At 43.5% G+C, this 19,761-nt stretch overlaps 1 protein-coding gene across 1 annotated transcript; it reads right to left on the reverse strand.

Moving 5' to 3' along the window:
- Window positions 1-13,528: 13,528 nt before the first annotated feature.
- On the reverse strand, window positions 13,529-16,930 carry LOC133892888 (transcription factor bHLH30-like). The gene is made up of 2 exons (XM_062333880.1): window positions 15,486-16,930; window positions 13,529-14,330 (listed from the first exon to the last, which is right to left on the reverse strand). Exons 1-2 carry the CDS (start codon window positions 15,783-15,785, stop codon window positions 13,848-13,850), a joined length of 783 nt encoding a protein of 260 aa, XP_062189864.1. The 5' UTR covers window positions 15,786-16,930; the 3' UTR covers window positions 13,529-13,847.
- Between the last annotated feature and the right edge of the window lie 2,831 nt (window positions 16,931-19,761).

Consider the following 19,761-nt stretch of genomic DNA (forward strand, 5'->3'; position numbering starts at 1 on the left):
ATGTGTCAGTCTTCTGGTTAAATCGTCTAATATTCTGGTGGGATGAGATTTATTCTGGTATAATACACAGTCTGACATGTGGCAATACAAATCTTAGAAGTATTTTTGGGAAATATATTATCACAATAAAAAAAAGTAGTAAGTTCACTCCTGTAACCAACCAAAACCAAAAAAGAGACTCACAACCGGAAAAAGCAATCCGTTGTTTTCAGATTAAAAAATAGGAATTCTCTAGTTTTAGAATGGCTATTTTCCGATCATTAAAGAGGGATTTTCCGTATCCGAAAAATCTATCACTAAAATCGTTGAGTGTGTGATTTGCGAGTCGTGGAGTTTAAAAATGGTTACTATATGACTCAACCTGGTATGTTGTATTTTTCTCCAGATCAATTGTACCCCCTCATTCTCTCTCCTCGCCCTCTCCCCTCTTAAATTTAGCAAGCATGATGTCAGATCTGATGAGTGCGAGGGAAGAACAACACGCCTCTCTCGTGAATCTACCTAAATCTCTCCCGGTAGAACCATCCAATCAACACCATATAGCTTCTTTCCCCATTGGTTATTTTTCTTGTATTTTGCTGAATTGAACTATTTAGTTATGTTCCAGTGGGTTTTGTGATTGGATGCAAGTCGTCCGATCCAGCGAGCACGGGAAAGAATGGTGCCGCCTCTCCCGTGAATACAAAGGGAGTGAAGTCTAGGCTGAAGAATTAGGTATAAGCAGTAGCATGCACTGTCAGACTCTTTTTTGTTTTTTGCTCCTTTTGTAATAATCACTGGGTGATCTAATTATTGTACACTTGTAATCATTACTTGATTAGTTAAGCATTGCTTTCCTAAATATGCGACTAGTTTCGTTATTTAGATATGAAATCTCACAGGCTGTTATTGTACTCCATATCTGGTGCGATATTATCAAATAAATCAACATATGCATAATTTTTGTTTCATTTGTTATAACATATAATTTCCGGTCATGCAACAATTATTCTTTGACATGTCAACATATGTTTTCCGGTCACACCAAGTCATATGTTTTAGGGTCACGCCATGCCATATTTCCATTTCAAGTCAATAGATGTTTTTCGGTTTCTTAATAGCGTTTTCTATTTATAACCTGTGTTTTCTGGCTTTCATATCTTATCATGTTTATTTTCTTGTTTTATAATAAAGATTTTTCAGTTACAGGATGAAAATTTCATATTTTTCCCACCTATGGACATGTTTGGTCACTCCGACACAAGGATTTATTTTTTACTTGTGTTTTCCTGATATATAAATCTGAAATGTTTGTTGGGACGAGGCGTTTATTACATATATTCCAGTGGGATGCTTCAGATTTTCGGTTTTGTGGCATTTTATTCAATTTAAATCCTCCATCCAACGTTGGCAGTAATTTTCCGGTAGAATTGATTAAACTTCCAGTTCTACGGTGTTGCTTCCGGTATATCCAGATTTAGTCCTGGTCAGTCGCTCCCGCGAGGTCGGGCTCGCAGGGTGTCTGTGTTGTTGAGGAACAGGTAGGCTACTCTAGTCTAAAACAAAAAAAAAATACCTATTCATCTAAAAAATCATGCAAGTAGGAGATCATAAATTGTTACCACTTGATGCGCAGTGCAACTGAAGAAAAGCTAAAGTATGCTGATCCAATGTCATGCGCGTCAAACTCCTTGAGCAACTTCTCAATTAGATCCACAACTAGCCCTACGTAGGTGGTCACGCTCCTCGACTAGCTCTAAGCAAGTGGTCATGCTCCTCGACCAGTTCCGAGCAACGTTGTCGCGATCCACGGCCACGAAGGGGGAAACCTTGACCACGTCCTCAACCATGAAAAGGAAGTAGTCGATCTCATCGACCACCTTGTTGACTAGATACTCGCACTCCTCGAGCACCCCTAAGCGGGTGCGTCGCACTCCTCGATGACAGAGTACGACCAACACCGTGGTCAAAGAGCACGATCAACACAGTGATCTTCACACCGAAGAGATCGACGTTGTAGTAGCAGCAACGCCTCTACGGTATCCACACATACAGGAATAGAACACCGTACACCGGTGTGCTAGCACCGTGTAACCGACTAGGGTTTCGCAGGGAGTTAAGGAAGAGGTGGCAGCCAGGGTTTTGGTGGAGAAATCAACACATGCGCCCACGTCTCCTGCCTCCTCTTATATAGAGTACGCTAATAGACATTTAATCACATTAAAATATGTCATGATTCTAAAAACTAATAGACATTTAATCATATTAAATCTCATTCACAGATCAAATATGCATATATGATCGCCTCTAGGACATATCACCAACAGTCTTCCACTTGCACTAGAGTCGATTCATGCAAGTTTTAAATTACATCCCTTTAAGTGTGTGACCCGTTAGGTTTATGTGTAAACGGTCGTGACACGAAAATCTTTTTCGTATTGCAAGTCAATAGTGGTACATAGCGGTACATATTGACTCTCGAGCACACATAAAGATCATATCGATTGAACCTTGATATATGAGATGGAAACCCAAAAATCATATTATCTGTCGATTTTGGCTATGGCTTTGGGACCAATGAAGCATGAGCTAGATGAATTTGCTATGAGTGGAACTATTGAAAAAAAACAATCAACCCATAGCAAAAATACTGAAGAATTACTAAATGACTACTAAACAACTGCAGGACTACTACTGAACTATTGAATACTACTGAAAAACTACTTAACACTGCTTAACTGGAACTGCTGAACAAAACTACTGACATACTGAATCATCCAAATCATAGAAATTACTGAAGATTTACCAAATGATGACTACTACTAAAAAAAACTAATTAACACTACTGAACAGAGCTACTAAACAAAACTATTGATATACTGAAGCATCCGAATTATAGAAATCACTAAAACAGGGTCGCCTGGGTTTGGGCGGCAGGCGTGTTGCTATGTTGGGCTGGGCTAAGCCAGATCGGATGGTTCGTTGGCTGGGTTGGCTGGATGATAGTTTGGTACGTGTAGGATAATATTCTATACTTTAGATGTAGTGTGTGTGTATATATATATATATACACACATATATATATATATACACACACTATTACTGTATCACTTTAGATAAAATGCTATGAGCTCGTTACATAATATATATTGTTAATGGCAACTTGAGCACTGATCAACCACCACCAATCTCAGCTTGCAACTACTTTATCATCTAATGATGCCTAGGATTCACATGCGTAGCTGCCCTTTATCTAGTTAGCATTGTAGGTATAAAAGCAGAATACTATTGTCCATGCAGCAAAACGATGGCGGGTTAGACATTTTAGCTCCTACAAGACTGTTTTTTTCAAGAACCCTAACTGTTGTAGCTGCAAATCAAAGAGTGATGTGAACCATGCATGTGATTCCCCCTTAGTTAAACATTTTCATGCATGATGCGTGTAGGTCCCTTCGGCGAGAATTCAGACTTTATTCAGATCATACATGCCAGCAGCATGCATGACCCATCCATCCTTAAAAGACTCAACAATTGATTCGCTGGCAACTCAACGTTACTGGCCGCTCCTTTGTGCAAATATTTGTCCATGTAACCATCTTCGTGGATGATGTCATTCCACAATGCGTTCATTTTAGCAAACGGAGCTATATTAGGGTCCTTGCAGTGGAAGTTATTCACTGGGTTCGAGTGGGACTCGGCATATGTGTTCTTAATTTTTATTAAGTTTTAAGAGAAATAGTATATGCATGTGTGGGCATATTTAGTAGTTAAAAAGTATAATCGTGCTATATGAATTAGCGTATCAACCTGTGCGACTGCACAACTTAAAAATTTAGCTTACGACTGAATTATAGATATTTATATTAATAATAGTTGTATACTTAAGATACATCAACTATTTATATATAAATATTAGAATGTAAAATATAAATATTTTTTTTTCATAATATTGGAATCATATTTATTATTTGTGAATAGATCTAAGTTATAATTTTCATCTTATGTGTTATGCAAATTGATTTTTATTTGTTTCTTAATTTTTTGAAATTATTATTATTTTTAATCTCGTCACCGTATCTCATATTATTTTTTAAAATACATTATAAATTCTTTGATATTATTTTTGTGTGATAATCTGTAATATGTTTTCGTTCTGTTGTTTTAATTTTGTAATGTTTGATTATAATTGATTTGGAAAAGTGTGTTGATTGCTAACGTAAGTAAGTTGGAGTTTGCTAACGTAATCTTGTTGGACAAATGGTATCTACAACAAAAAAGGAAAAAAAGATAACATAAGAAGTAGTCTTTGGTTGGACTCTATGATTTATTTTTTAATCTTCTATGTTGTTTCGACTGATTGTTGATCCATACTTACAGTTAATTAATCAATTAATTTGACGGTTATATGTTTTGCTTTTTTATGAGAATTTCTTGAATTTTCTTAGGATTAATGTGGAGGCATCAAAAGGAGCCTCCAATTAGTAAATATAAGATATGTCTCCAATCTAATTTAGATATATATTAAAACACACTCATATAGGTGGGTGTGGGTGTACGTAAATATTCATATATTTAGGAAATTAACAGCCTGGTAGTTATTGCAATTTTCGTTCTATATCTGTATTCTTATGCTGCAAAAAAAAAATTAATAGAGTATGTTACTATCTATCTCGTAAATCAAGATGGCCGCGCCCATGTACCGCATTAAGTTGAATTTGGAAGTGAGAGAGAGAGGAAGGGACAGGCGGATTTGATTGGGACAAGAGGCGGACATGAATATAACTGGAGTTAAAATTCAGCCAAACACTAACAACATTTTAGAGCTAGCAGCAAGAGAAGATGAAAATACCGATCGAAAGCTTGAGCTGAACTTCTCAAGACCTTAATTCCAAGACATTTTAGGAATGCGGTCTTGTCATTTGCGCATATACTGTATGCCAATACCCTGAATCAGCAACTTTGCCTAAACATTGTGCATGCATGATCACATCAGTGTCAACTAGTCCCAAATCCATATCAGCTGGATCCAAAGGAATGTAACACTGGCTCGAGATCGCATTCATCAGATCTCGACGAGCGATTCCGCCGACCGTGCCTGCCAGGTAGGATAGGACTGGGCGAGGAGTTGGTCGTTTCGTCAGAAAGCCGAGGGTGTTGTGCTTTTTACTAATTTAGTCGTGCTCTGGGCGGATCTATTCTCTTTCTGGAAACATGATGCTGTCCTCCAGAGGGGAATATTTACTGGCGTCACGCAACGTCACGGCGCCCCTCTGCAGACAAGAGAAAAAGAATGGACCGCTTTTGTCAGTGCCACCCACTAGCCACTGCACCCTTGGTGAGGGAGTGTGCCAAATCATGAGCGGCCGAGCCCCATACACTGGACAGTTTAGTAGAGGGTAAAGTCAGTCAGAGTCTCATCTCTCATGCTCGTGAAGAACCCATCTTGGTTCACGTGCTTTAGGATAAGACCATCTGGGATCAGTCAAGCCTCCAAAAATACGCCAAAGAGAGGAGTATTTTTCATTCCAAGAAAATGTGAAAAGAGGCGACAACAAATCGAGCACCCCGGCCGTGTTCCCAAGAAAGACGACGAGCTGCCGAAATCCCACGTCCCTGCACTGGAGCCCTGGAGATCTCAAAGCCATCTGCAGTGCAGCTGGCAACGAGCAACGGCACACTCCAGCTCCTCATTTTTCACGCATCGTATCACGTACACAGCAGCTCTCCAGCGATCCGTCACATCGTCTCCACTCCACTGTGCAGGTGCTCTTGCGTGTACATACGAATGAATGGTGAAGCCAGCAGTGCTTGCCCCCGTTTGTCCTGAATAACTACATGATTGAAATTCGACTATTATTCGACGCACAAGAAACAAATCCGGTGCCGGCCGGCTGGCCTCTATCAATAAATCAATCAATCGGTATACACTACACTACACAGGTGTATGTTTGATCAGCGTGTGTGTGTGTATCGGTATACACTACACTACATAGGGGCGCCAAGCTGGAATGTACGTACCTGCGCACGATGAGCTGGGGCACCAGTGGCTTCTGCGCGTGTCTATAGCTGCAAGCACGACGCACCAGGTAGGATATGCCCATTTGGAGGTGCGTTGTTGATCGAAAACCCTGGAAATTATTGGCGTTGGACATACAGGGATCGACCAGGCCATTAGGGATACTCTGGCTGTGTATGTGTGTTTGCTAGGACTAGGAACGCCGGCTGTGGTTAGTGGTTCATACAGGAGGTTAGTTCTCGTTGTTGAGATAATTCCTTATATGCTACTTGTAAACTTGGACTTTCACGATTTTCTATATACCAATCTGCACCATTGATTTTCAGAAACCGGAAATGGAATCCCGGTTTCTTGATGACCACAGGCACATGCTTCTAAAGTTGGATAGCGCGGTTGATCAATTTTGGCGAAGGTTACTTAAACCGAGTAGTAATGTAGAAACCTGATACGTATTCACGAGCTCTATCCAATCGATAGGAATAATAGTTTAGGTCCAGACTCATCCTATAATTGCCACTAAATTACAGTTACAATGTAAGAATATCGTACACAGGAGAATCTATTCTCATCGCTCGAGATCTCAATGAGGTAGCGGCACATGCGGGTCGCTCATCAAGTGGAGGAACCCAATGCCAGAGCAAGACTTGATTTAATTAACTAATCGTCATTAACACATCACTACTATCCGGCTTCAGGAAGAACTTGCTCGAATTGTTTATCAGTCATTATTTTTTGGGATCGACAACCCTGCGCTGCACTGCTCTGCTCCTCCGGGATCTGGAAAGAACCTAGTCCCCAAGTCATTCCCTTCCGCACCATGTGTTTTCTTAGTCGGTAGCACAGGATATGTTATTCAATTGACAAAAATATCACCAAATACTACATCCATTCTTTTCTATTTGTCCTTATTGACTTTTCATGGTTTTCAAAATATAACTTTGATCAATAGTTTTCATAACATAATATCCGCGTATACTAATAAACTTGTACTTCTGTTAAAGCATTTCTAAAGATAAATCCAATAGCACAATTTTCATATAACCAATCTTAATAGTTTTAACATATTAGTGGTAAAACTTTTAAAATTTTGACCGGATAGATTCTAAAAGGACAAATAAAAAAATAGAAGGAGTAGTTTACTGTTACTATGCTTTATGTAGAGTAACATTTATCTAGCCCTATATATCTTTCGCCTTTCTCCTTTTGGTTCACCTCTACCTCTCCAGACCAATTGATCTAGAGAATCTATAATTTTTTTTTACGGAAACGGAAGGAGCTCCGCCGTATCAATTAAGAGGATAGAATAGAGAACCTACATTTTTCTCATGCAAATACGTGTGAACAGCAATGGACGTTGAATCAAGCCCATTGGGACAGTGCAACCTTAATAGTCATTCATTAGCTGAGATCAACTTGAGATCAGTTAAAGCAGGGGAATCTGAGTTGATTGATCTCATTCTCGGATGGGAATAGTACCTACGTACCCGAGTTTAATAGTGCTTGCACGAGGTTAACAGCGATAGATAGATTCCTAGAATGGGTCAAGCTCTGGGTTGCCCCGGCCAGCAGCTTCTGCTGCTGTGGATTTGACTGTTGCAACACATGGGGATCGATCTCTCTCTTCCTGCACCTATGGCCGCATCTGTATCACCTGTGATATGCTTAGCGTCATTGGTACAAGGGAGAACGTTTTGTGGAGAATTTAAGATCTCAGAGATCCTTTGCTGTCGTCTACTTATGGCGGGCACAGTAGATGGAGTAGGGACTGTTGATCGTTCCACTGAACATCCAGCTCCGGCCATAGGGGCTTTGATCGAACTGATCATAGGGTTACTGTTTGCAAGATGTATGTTGGGGCAAGGTTCCAGACGCAATGTCGTCACAGAAGATTCAATTTGGCCAATTGTTTGCAAGATTCCAGTTTGAAAATCAACATCTACCTAGCAGTCTTGATTGCTCATCAGCTCGGTAGCTGGACTATCTTACCTGCATTAATCTGAGTTCTACATATGCAGTGTCGGAGGATGAACTCCTGTCGCAGGGATCCCGAGAGACCCCTTTTTAGAGATTCGGCCGGGGGATGATCCTGAACGAGCTTGTCTGGAAAATAAACGGGAACGGAAATAAATGCAGTGGCTGGTGGTAGGAGATGATCGACCTAGTGCAAGAAAGATGGGTGCACCGGGGTTTAGACAGGTTCGGACCGCACGGAGGCGTAACACCCTACTCCTGTGTGAGTGTTATATCTCTCCTTGAGGGGAATTCTTCAAGGATGTATCTGGCTACAGGGGTGAGCCGTCTACAGAGAGCTTGAGGCTCTCGTGTTCTAGCTTGGCTTGAGCTTGTTTATGATGTTCTTCGTCTTTTGATCTGAGCTTCGGGTGCTTCCGGGTTGTCTCTTGAGAGCTTCGGGATCTGAGGCGGAGAGAGTCGTCGTTTTATGTGTTCTCTATCATTTCCTTTTATAGGCGCGCCGACCTCGTCTTATCCTGAATGGGAAAGAGGGGGCGCGAGTGCCGAAGTGCCACGGAGAAAGACGTCATCATTCCGTCTTGGCGAAGTGACAGGGGCGGTGGAAAATTGCGGCGTGCATCCGACCACCCGCTACTGTGGAGGTCCTCCGGCGCCATTAAGAGGGCCCACCGGGCAGCCACAGAGGTGCCCGGTGCGCCCACCCTATCTTATTCTTCTGCCGGGGCAGGGGGGCAGGCGGAGCGCTTCAATTTTGGCAACGTCATCCCGAGGCACCCGGGTGAAACGGGACGGAACCCGTGCATTCAATGGACCCACGCCCCCCTGCCAGAGCATGGCAGTGTCTGACACTAGGGCGTGGGCAGCTGAGAATGTCAGGATGTCAGGCCGCGCGTGCCTATTAAATGCGGCATTGGGCCTTTGACTGGCTGACACCCCGACGATGGGACCCTTCGGGTCGTCGGACGATCTTGCACGAACCTTCGGGGAACCGAGTCCTCGGGGGCAGCCACGTGCAGCCCCAAGCACTCTCTCCCGAGCACTCCGGTGAGACCTTCGAGGAACCGAGTCCTCGGGGGCTGCCACGTGCAGCCCCGAGCACTCTCTCCCGAGCACTTGGGGGAGACCTTCGGGGAACCGAGTCCTCGGGGGCTGCCACGTGCAGCCCCGAGCACTCTCTCCCGAGCACTTGGGGGAGACCTTCGGGGAACCGAGTCCTCGGGGGCTGCCACGTGCAGCCCCGAGCACTCTCTCCCGAGCACTTGGCCGTTTGGATCATCGGGGGACTACAGTACTCGGGGGTAGGCGAGGACCCTTCCGAGCACTTCCTTCCCAGTACTTGGATTCTGCGGATCATCGGGGAACTGGGGTGCTCGGGAATCAGAGGCGGCAGCCCCGAGCACCTTCTCCCGGGACTTAGCTTCTTCTTATCTTGCAGGGCGGACCTCGCGGGATGGTGACGCGTGGCGGATGGCCGGCCCAGTCTCGGGACTCAGGGACCCCTGGTTCCTGATACACCGACATGCAGGGAAAAGAAAATTAACATGCCTGTCTTTTTTCTTTACAAAGATTGTCTCGATTTATATTGAAAGCTAATTATCAAGTTCAGGAAAAAAAAAGAGAAGAAATAAAGCAAACGAGAAAGCTGGCTACTTAGTAAACCAGAGCCCAAAGAGTACAACACAGAAAAACGTCAGAACACCAAACCAGTCTAGCTAATTACATGAAGGGCACTTGAGCGCTACACTAGAGATCATACACATCTGAGCCTGAACCAGCAGCAGAGTGATGCCCCGAATCCACTCACAGATAAGAGATGATGCATTGTTCACCTTCAGTCCATTGTCACCTCTGAGAAGTATGCTACATTTCTGCACAAACGACATAGTTAGGATTAGAACTTCAGTCGGCTTGTTGGGGAACTTCTTCTCAATCGCCATGGTGTTTCGAGTCCCCCACAGAGCCAGGCTAAACCTGCAAAAAAGAAAAGCCCAAGGTTTTGAAAGATATTAAATTTTTCCAGGAGCCAGCTTGCCCATAAGTCAGTTACTGAGGTGGGAAACTCATTCCAGCCAAAGGTATCTCTCAAGGCACTCTAAGAGAATTACGCCAGTACACATCTAAAGAAGAGATGATTAACGTCCTCAGGACTATCACACAAGCAACAGATCGAGCTCCCTTTCTAACCCTTCTTCTTAAGGGAGGAGGTCATTAAGAGTTTATTATGTAACATTTGTCACAAGAAGATCTTAATTCTGTGAGGGATTTTGCATTTCCAAATTTTCATAGCCCCCTTGCTAGAAACCCCCTCAAAGGTGAGAAACCGGCATAGAGGCTTAGTGGTAAACCTCCTTGATTTATCTAGAGCCCAGACTACCTCATCACCATTATCATTCAACTGAACATTCTGCATCTTTTGTAGCATCTCCTCCAACTAAAGCAGATCAGCAGCAGTCAAACTTCTTTTAAATTGAACCTCCCACTCATTATTGACCCAACATTTCAAAACTAAGGCATCAGGATCAGAGCATAAGACAAATAAGTCAGGGAATTGGGTTTTGAGTGGGGTATTTCCCAGCCACATATCCTTTCAGAAGAGAGCTTTGTTGCTTTTATTCACCTTATAAATAGCTCCCCACTGGAAAATGAGCTTCACCTTGTGTAAGCCCTGTCAAAATTGAGAAGTGTCCTTCTTCCTAGACGTAAAGAAATTGCTATTTGGCATGTACTTGGTTTCAAGGAGCTTAAACCAGGTGTCCTCAGATCCAGAGCAAAGCTTCTAAACCCATTTGATAAGCAGACACTCATTCATAATTCTTGTGTTTAGAATGCCAAAACCTCTATAGTCTTTAGGCCTACAGATGGCTCCTCATTTAGCCAAATGATATTTATTGACATCCTCAGCCCCTCTCCAAAAGAATCTGGACCTGATGGTGTCCATCTTCCTGTGAACCCCTCCAAAGAGGAGATAGAACCCCATGGTAAAAATGAGCAAGCTGGTTAAGCAAGAGTTTATCAGTGTAAGTCTGCCCCCATAAGTCAAGTTTTTATCCTTCCATGGGTCTAGCCTTTTGATCATTTTTGTTAAGAGTACTAGAGGAGGCAACCATGCCTAGGTGGTGGTTAGAAACAGGAATACCCAGATATTTCAGAGGGAACTAACCCAGCTTGCAGTTGAGCATATTTGCTATCATTTCCTGATCATTTTTCTCCATCTCAAAAGCAAAGACCTCACTTTTATGAAAATTAATTTTAAGAACAGAGATCCATTCAAAGCAGTAAAAAATGATCTTGAGGTTTAAGACAAAGCTGTCAGAGCCATCAATCATCAGTATAGTATTATCAGCATACTGAGCATGTGTGATTCCTCTTGGAATCAGGTGGTCTACAACCCCCTTGAACAGCCCCTTGGCTGCTACTTTGTCCATCAGGGTATTCAAAACATCAGCAACAATATTGAAGAGCAAAAGAGAAAGTGCATCACGCTATCTCAAACCCTGGTATGTTCTGAAAAAAGGCCCCCTTTGATCAGTAATATTTATGCAAACTTTACCCCCCCCCCCGACAGATTGCATAATCCATTCTACCCACATAGGAGGGAACCCTTTCCCCTCCATGACTCCTTCTAGGAAACTCCATTTTACTTTGTCATACGCCTTCTCAAAGTCTATTTTTCACCAACACCCCATATTGCTTTGTCCTTCTTAACTCATAAATTACTACATAAAGGATCACAACACCCTCCAGAATGTTTCTCCCCATAATGAAGGAATATTGACTTAGACCAATAACCTCCTTGACTACTGGGGTCAGTCTATTATTAAGGACCTAGGTAAAGCCTTTATAATCAACATTGAGAAGATAAATGGGTTTGTATTTCTTAATGGTGTTGGTCTCCTTGACCTTTAGCACCAAAGTTATAACCCCACAATTTAGTCTTTTTAGATCCAACCTCCCATCATGGTTGTCATGGAACATGTCGAAAATATCCTCCTTAACACAGTTCCAGAAGACCTTGAAGAAGGTAGCTGTGAAACCATTAGACCCAGGGGCGGAACCTTCCTTCATCTATGTGAAGGCAGTCTCAATTTCTTTAGCAGAGAAGGGTTGAATCAAGGTGTCTTTGGCCTCATCTTAAAGTCTGCAATGGTTATCCCAGAAGGCTTCATCTAATCTTAGCCCATATTTAGAGTCATGGCCAAACAACTTTTTATAGAAGTCATAAATATGTTCCTTAAGTTCATCCTGAGAGTTGATTTCTTCATGATTAGCCTTCATAGATAGGATCAGATTCTTCCTCCTTCTTCCATTGGCTAACAAATGAAAAAATCTTGTGTTATTGTCACCCTCTCTCACCAGGGTCTTCTCACATTTCTGTTTCCAAAATATCTCCTCCATGAAGAGAATTTTCTCAATGCTTTCTTCTAGCTTGTATCTGATCTCCCATTGAACTTTAGATAACACTTCAGAATCTGCTTTACCATCAAGCACAACTAGCTAGGCCAACATATCCAGCTTGTTCTTGTTCTATTCACCAACCAGTTGTCTATGCCATCCTCTCATAAACTGCCTAATGTCACCAAGACTGCCATTCCATTTATCCATAGAGTAACAATTAGCATATCCTTTTGCTTTCTTTTCTAGCCACCTCTGACATACAAAATCTTTGAAGTTGTCAACTAAGAGTCACTGTCTTTGAAAGATGAAGTGTTTGCATCTCTGGATCCTAGCCTCCCCTGAGTCCAAGCAAACCGGTGTGTGATCAGAGCTAACTCTAGTCATGCTCCATGCATGACATAGAGGAAAGGATTGTTCCCAGCCACTGGACATAAGGAACCTATCAAGTTTTACCATAACTGGAGCTAACTGTTTGTTAGTCAAGTATATTTGGGGCTAGCTCTTTTCACTTCCCTTAAGTGAAATTTCTCAATAAAGCCATTAAAGAGGTCCACAAGATTCTTATCAATGTTGTCATTATTTTTATCCTCAGCATCTCTAATGAGATTGAAGTCACTACCCAAAAGAGCTGGCAGTGATATCCTATCACATATGTCATCCAGTTCACAGACGGAATCCCTTGAATTGATGTGATCTGCAGGGTCATAAACAGTTATAAACTCCCATATGAGGTTAGTGACCCTCACCCTCATGGTAATGTGAATACAAAATTGGTCGATATCGCAATGCTCTAGTTCCAGAAGGTCCTCTTTAACCCCTACCAAAATCCCCCCAGAGTGACCATGAGCAGGTACAACCCTCTAAACAAAATTGTTATTATCAACAATTTCTTTAAGCTATTTTTCTGTGAAGCCCTTCTTCACAATTTTCTAGATACTAATGATATCCAACTTTTCCTGCACAATATAGTCCTTTAATTGTTTCCTCCTAACTGTCTTGCCCAAATCTCTAGCATTTCAAATGAGAATCCTCATTAGTGTTTTTTTTTTGTCTGTCTCTCCCTTTTTTTATGCAGGACCACTCCCTGTGGCCTTCATTGTTTCTGACTTAGGTACATCAAGGTCTCTGTCAAGGTTATCAATGACATGTCTCTGTCAGGAAGGAAGTAAGAAACAACGACCGAGTAATTAAAAAGCTGTCGTCTGATACATAAAAGGGACCAACTAGTAGTAAATTTAAATTACAGTGGAGAGTGATGCTCTTACAAAAGTAAGCATGCATGCAGGGAGTAAAATGTTCTTACAAATTAATAGGTACTAAACAACACGAGCACTACTGCAAGCCAATGTTTTAGAAATCAGTGCAGCTTCTTCTTGACCTAGCAAATGGCAAGATCATTTGCAAGGAGTACGATCTGGTCCATGCATCATGCATGCATGATAACCTGAATTCTGACACTTAGCACTGGTCCTTTCTGAATCTGTCAAGAAGAAGAGCTCGAGGACTCGAAGGTCGAGACCCTCCGGCGTTTGTTCAGAAGCGACGCCCTCGGCGCGAACTCGAGCTCGGGGTTGGCCTTGTCGAGGACGGACTGGAGCGCCTGGCGCACCGAGCCCAGGCTCACGTCGTCGTCGCCGCACGACGACACGAGGAAGGTGAAGCGGACGCGGCCGCCCAGCGTGGTGAACTCGGAGCCGACGACCTTGAGCCTCAGGGGCCGCAGCGCGTGCTTGACGTCGGCGAAGAGGTCGGCGCCGTCGCCGCAGCTGAGCGTCGCCTTGACGAGGGAGCCGCCGCCGTTGCAGCCGACGATCGTGCCGCGGGATGATGATGCTTCTGGGACCAGCTCGACCGTGACGTTGTCCGCGTCGGCCGGGACGGGGCAGTGCCTGCTGATTCGCGCCGCGTTGGCCTTGAGCTTCTTGACGTGGGTTATTACTTCTGCGAGCAGCGCGGCTTTGTCCATCTGCAAGAACAAGAGTATCCAGCAGTTAGGCCGTACCGTAACGTGTTTTGATGTGCGTTCACGGGGTGGCGAACTGATCGATGATGAAGGTAGCTTCGATGGAGCAAAAAGAATCTCGCCCGTGCGGAAACTGGGCTGCCAGTCAAGATTTGGAAACGAGACGTATCTGTGAACATGCATGCGCGCACGTAACTAGTGGTGCAACCTACGCTATTCCCCTCGAGAACTTGGCTTGGCATCGCGTGCCGCGCCCTGTCGGCACCGCCGCCGCTCACTCACCATCGCTGTGCTTGCGTTCCGCCACGGCGCCACGCGCGCACGAGCCGGCGGCGCGTCCCTGAATTCAGCCGCCCCCCGCGCCGCGGCGCGACCGTCTCTCTCGCGATCCCGTACCGTGCCGGCCGCTGCTTCTGGTCACCATGCAGGTCCGTCCTGTGTGCGAACCGTTCTCTACTGTCTGTCGCGGCATCATCCTCGCACTCTGCCGTCCGCTCGGCACCGTGCCAAGGTTGCCATAAGTAGCCATCAAGGAAATCGATCGATCATACCATGAGTTGCCTGGGTTGGCTCAGTGGGCTCGCCATCTGGACCTGGACCAAGCTTTATCTGGACCACCCAAAACGAACCGATGACCAGTAAGCAGGCTTTATCTAGACTGGGCTTCGCCGGTCACCAGTCCCATCGGCTGCCAACTGCCAACTTGCCATTGCTCGACCGAGCGGCGTCACCCTAGCCGGCACGGGGCGGGCAGGCGCACGGCCGTGCAACGACCCCCACCACCACATCTAGAGTCTCATGGGCCAGGGATGTTTGGTTCTCGACTTAAGAAGTCAACTTCGAATTTGGCCATATGTCATATCAAAATCGAAGTAAATCGAGTAGTAGTGTTTGATTTAAGATCGAATTAAAATTTTGGCCGAATAAAAATCGAGACGGTTATTTTGGATAATAGAACTTTGCCTAGCTTTGCTATAGAAATGGAAGCTAAATTTTCTAGACGTGAATTTTTTTTTGATTTAGCTTCTTGAAGTGAATAACCAAATATGCCCTAGGTTCTTCGAAAGTAAAACTACTAAATCTCTAACACATCGCATGCATGTTGGACATCGGTTTTGTCACGAGACGTACAACAGCAAGAGGGAAGCACTCATGTACCTTGTCGGCGCAGGGCACCATGCTCCGGAGTGTGGCGAGGTGCGCGTTGATCCTCTCCCTCCGCCGCCGCTCCGCCTCGCTGTGGCTCTTGAGGGCCATCGCCGCCTTCTCGGCCCGGTCTTCCTTCCTCTTCGGCACCTCCGTTGCGGCCGCGTTCAACTGCTGTGTGTTCCCGTCTAAAAGGGCACACGACGTCGACGCTCCCAGCTGGCTGAGGTCGTACTCACGACCATGGCCATTGCCGAAACCAGCGTAGCAGCCGTCAAAGAGCCCGGATTCACTGAAGGGGACAGAGCTCATGTCGTCGCGGATTAAAGCTGCCGGAACGTCGATGACCCAGAAGGCAAAAATGGCAAAACAGTGCAACTGCAGCTATGGAGAAGCAAACTCCCAACTTTCCCGGTGCAGATGCAGTGTCAGGAACTCAGAAGTCGGAGTACAGTTTCTTGAACTGGCCCGGCACGGTACAAGGCGAACGATATATAAAGAGCAAGGCCCAAAACTAGGTTACAAGGATTCTGCACCTTCTGCTAATTATCACAACGAGGCCGTGGTGCAAGTTGAGCAAGAGCTGTCGCTTCTTCCAAGGGATCAGCAGGGACAAGACAACCCGCACCCAAGAACTTACAGTCGCAAGGGCCAAGAACACGCCTCCAGAATGTCACAGATCTTGCACACAAGAGAGGAGCAAAGTCCAAGCACCTTTGTTTCCCAAGGACCAGCAAAGCTTTGACAAGGAAAGCGAGCAAGAAACAAGGAGGCAAACAGCAGCAACACCAAAGCCCTGGTTCCCAAGAGCACTGCCAAGACAAGAGCGCTTCTCCCAAAATCGCCTCAGGACGCAGAATCGCAGGAACAAACTCGCAACGAAATCATAGGAAAAGCGGAGCCATGTCGTTCCAGGGTGGGAAAAGGACAGGAACAGACAGGAAGCACAAGGGCAAAGGAAACCTGGCCTATGCCCTTCAGCTTGTTCAAGGTCAGGAGGACACCAAGAGAAGGGGATGCAGAGAGGCAAGTGCTTGATTTGGAAGTGAACACAAACGAGAACACCAGACCAGCTCAGGTGCCTGGAGGCCGATTTGGAGGACAGGACCAGAAGGGGAGCCTGACGCGCTGCAGCTTCCTCTGCTCCGAATCCTCCTTGCTTCCACCGGTGCCGATTCCTCGCATGCCGCGTTGCACATCCATTACTGGCTTCAGTGAACTCCTGTTCAAGGTCATGTCTAGTGGAGGCAATGTTTCATCTTGGAATTCCTCTGCTTTGTGAAAGGGATCATCTTGACGCAGGTGATATATGTCTGAATACAGTTTCCTCTTGGTTTCTTGGCGATTGGTCTGTTGGTTTGTGGCTTTCAGGAGCTTCTGTGAGAAGGGAAGGAAAGAGCTCTCAGAATACTGCTTGGAGGAAGAAGAAGAAGATCTAGCTCTAGCTCTTTGTGAGGGAAGCAGTTGAGAGCGAGGGACAATATGTAACCTATGTGTTCTTGTCTGATTAGAGGTTGTTTTCTGCAAATTGACGTAGAGGATAAGGACTTGTTGTAAATTTTCTATGTTACTTGCTGTGTTTGTTTTTGGTTTGCTTTCTTGGCTTCTTGCACTTTGTTTGGATATATTTTCCCTGTCCTGACAGCGGTACAAGAATTTCGTGATGCGCATACGTAATGTTCAGGGTTTATCACTTTTCACTAGACAAGAACTGCGCATATTTTTTCTATTTATTGGTCTTGAAAATTTTAATACGAGCACCGTTGAGCAACTATGCAACTTGCAAGGGAACTCAGAAGCATGGATCAAATTTGATTCAACATATCTAACCAATGCCAACATCACTTCCCTTTCTTTTTTCTTTTTGGAAAAAAACGTATACTTGCTACAGGGACAACATAATAAGAGATATCATTGTTTTAGAGGTACTGTCGTGTGGAGTGTGGACACTTAAATTTGAAATATTCTCACCTATCCCTGACTTTAGCTATCAAACTTTGCGTCAGCCAGCAACTGAAGTATAGTACTATTTTTTTTTTTGAAGGATTACAGTAGGGGAACCCTGTTGTTGTATTTTATTAAATATATAAAAGGGAACTACAAAACTATACAAGACCCAGCACTCTAGATGTACAAGGAGGCCAAAACCAAGAACAAAACTAGGGGGGAGGGGGCAGAGAGGAGAACCATATCCTCTAACTTCACGGAGGCGTTGGATCTCAAGTGGATGGATAGAATTTGATGCTACAGTGTTCTATAAACAACAATATTACTACATCATTTGGTGCTACAATACCTGTTTACCTCTGACTTTACCAGGGTGAAGTCAGAGGATTTGGATCCACAAAGAAAAGAGGAAACACTATACAAGAGAAGAAAGCCAAGCAGTAATCAAAGAAGCCAGGGTGAAGTTCATTTTGTTAAGTTTAAGATTGACTTGAGTCTAAGAAATTTGATTTCCAACTGTTAAAGCTTGCCGCAGAATGCTGAAAGATTTTCGTATTCCTAAGTATAGTACTAATACTGTTAGGGCCTTTGGCTCAGGGCGATGGATTTGCAGGTTCCATCCACAAATGCAAAATTTTCGGTTGACTAATATTGTTCGTACAATCAGTATAGAAAGTAGGTTTTTAGAGCTTAGTTGGAAAATCTGAATAAAAATGATTTGAATCCAAATTGTCAAATACAAACATGCACAAAGAGTTACAAGTGGCTATCGATGGTCCAATCAAACATTCTTACACAGTAGTATACGAATAAGCAAAATATAGAAGTGTGATGGGGCATTTGGAGCAACAACTCCCAACTGTTGATTTATAATACCTTTGCATGTTTTCTGCAGCTACACCTTTGCCAAAAAAATTTGGAAGATTTGTATTTCGGATAAATTTTGTCAAGAAAATACAGAAAGGAAAGAATATATATTACTACATAGGTAGTTCAATCAACCTTATCTATTTGTGAACAAGCACAGCTCTAAGCATCTTGACGTTGCCATTTCACCATCCTCTTTGCCTCTAAGTGAGGTATGACATCAAGCTTTCCGCATACAATTCTGCTTCTCAAGTCCGTACTCATAAGTTTAAAATAATTCACGACATGATGTTTGGTATAGATGACCAACATTCGTACTTGGCATTACTAGCAACGGAGCAATTTGCTGATTACAATAGTAAAAATTATAAAAATTAATAAATAACATCGGCGTGAGGATGACATGTGGGTTCTGGACCATATGATATTCTCACAACCGATAATATTTTTTAATATAGGTATTTTTACAATAACATCCATCTAATTTTGTCATTAACTAAACAAGCAGACATGTTGTTATGAGATGACTCAACCTATTCTTTTTGTTTGACTTGTAAGCTTCAACATGTCTCATTTTATAAAGTACTGCAACATGTCTGACCAAACTAAGTTCATATGCATGAACCTAAGTAGACATCAACTATTAAAACAAATTACAAAGAGAAAACAACGAAATGATTAGACGCCAGGTTGCATCAGACAAACAAGTACATATGCCACCACACTGCCCTCAAATATTTAGTATTGATCCTCCAAAAAAATAATTATCATTGGATGCCACTATTTAGCATCAAAAAAAGGACAAATCAATTTATATCGGAGGCTCTAGTGAGGTCGGTGACTGGAACATCGAGATAGTTGCTCGTGATCTTTCAATGGATCTTCTGTATCAGAAGAAAGCGGGACTAATTGGCTAGACAACTCAAAGCTGATAGCAACGGGAACAGCTGATCCCTTCAGGGGACCAATAAGGAACCAGGGATAATCCTGAACACCTGGCGTTTAGAGAGCCTTGCGTTTTGAATTTAATAATTTGAGCATTACTGTCTTGGTACGGGTATTTGTTCACTGAAAGATTGCAAATGAGTGTAGTTTTTTTTATAAGGACTAAGGAATGTACTGCTTCCCTTTTCCAGTGAGGTTTGCTTCGGTGAAAATTTTTGGTTTCCTGGTAGCCTTATGATTGTTCAAGTCAAATGTCTTACAGTGATTTTTTTTTTTGAGAAACAAAACTATTTTACAATGAAAATTGAGAAACAAAACTACAATGCTAAGTCAGCAGTAACATTTTTTAGCACCTATCATAACAGTTGTGTTGTCAATGTAATCAATTATCTGTGCATGATGCACACAACCTTGGATATCCAAAGGACACGGTGAAAGCACCAATGCACTTCACCGAAAGGGGCTTTCAGATCAGAATAAAAAGGATGACAGCTTCCAAAAATAGCCTCACAATACTCTAGCAGTAGAA

Source organism: Phragmites australis, chromosome 2 (genome assembly GCF_958298935.1).
Source record: "Phragmites australis chromosome 2, lpPhrAust1.1, whole genome shotgun sequence".
NCBI classification, from domain to species: Eukaryota; Viridiplantae; Streptophyta; class Magnoliopsida; order Poales; family Poaceae; genus Phragmites; species Phragmites australis.

Excerpts from the sequence above, each read along its gene's own strand:
- LOC133892888 (XM_062333880.1), bottom strand. The coding sequence starts at position 15,785 with ATGAGCTCTGTCCCCTTCAGTGAATCCGGGCTCTTTGACGGCTGCTAC. Across the intron at positions 14,331-15,485 it reads TGGTGCCCTGCGCCGACAAG|ATGGACAAAGCCGCGCTGCT; the intron begins GTACATGAGTGC and ends TTGTTCTTGCAG.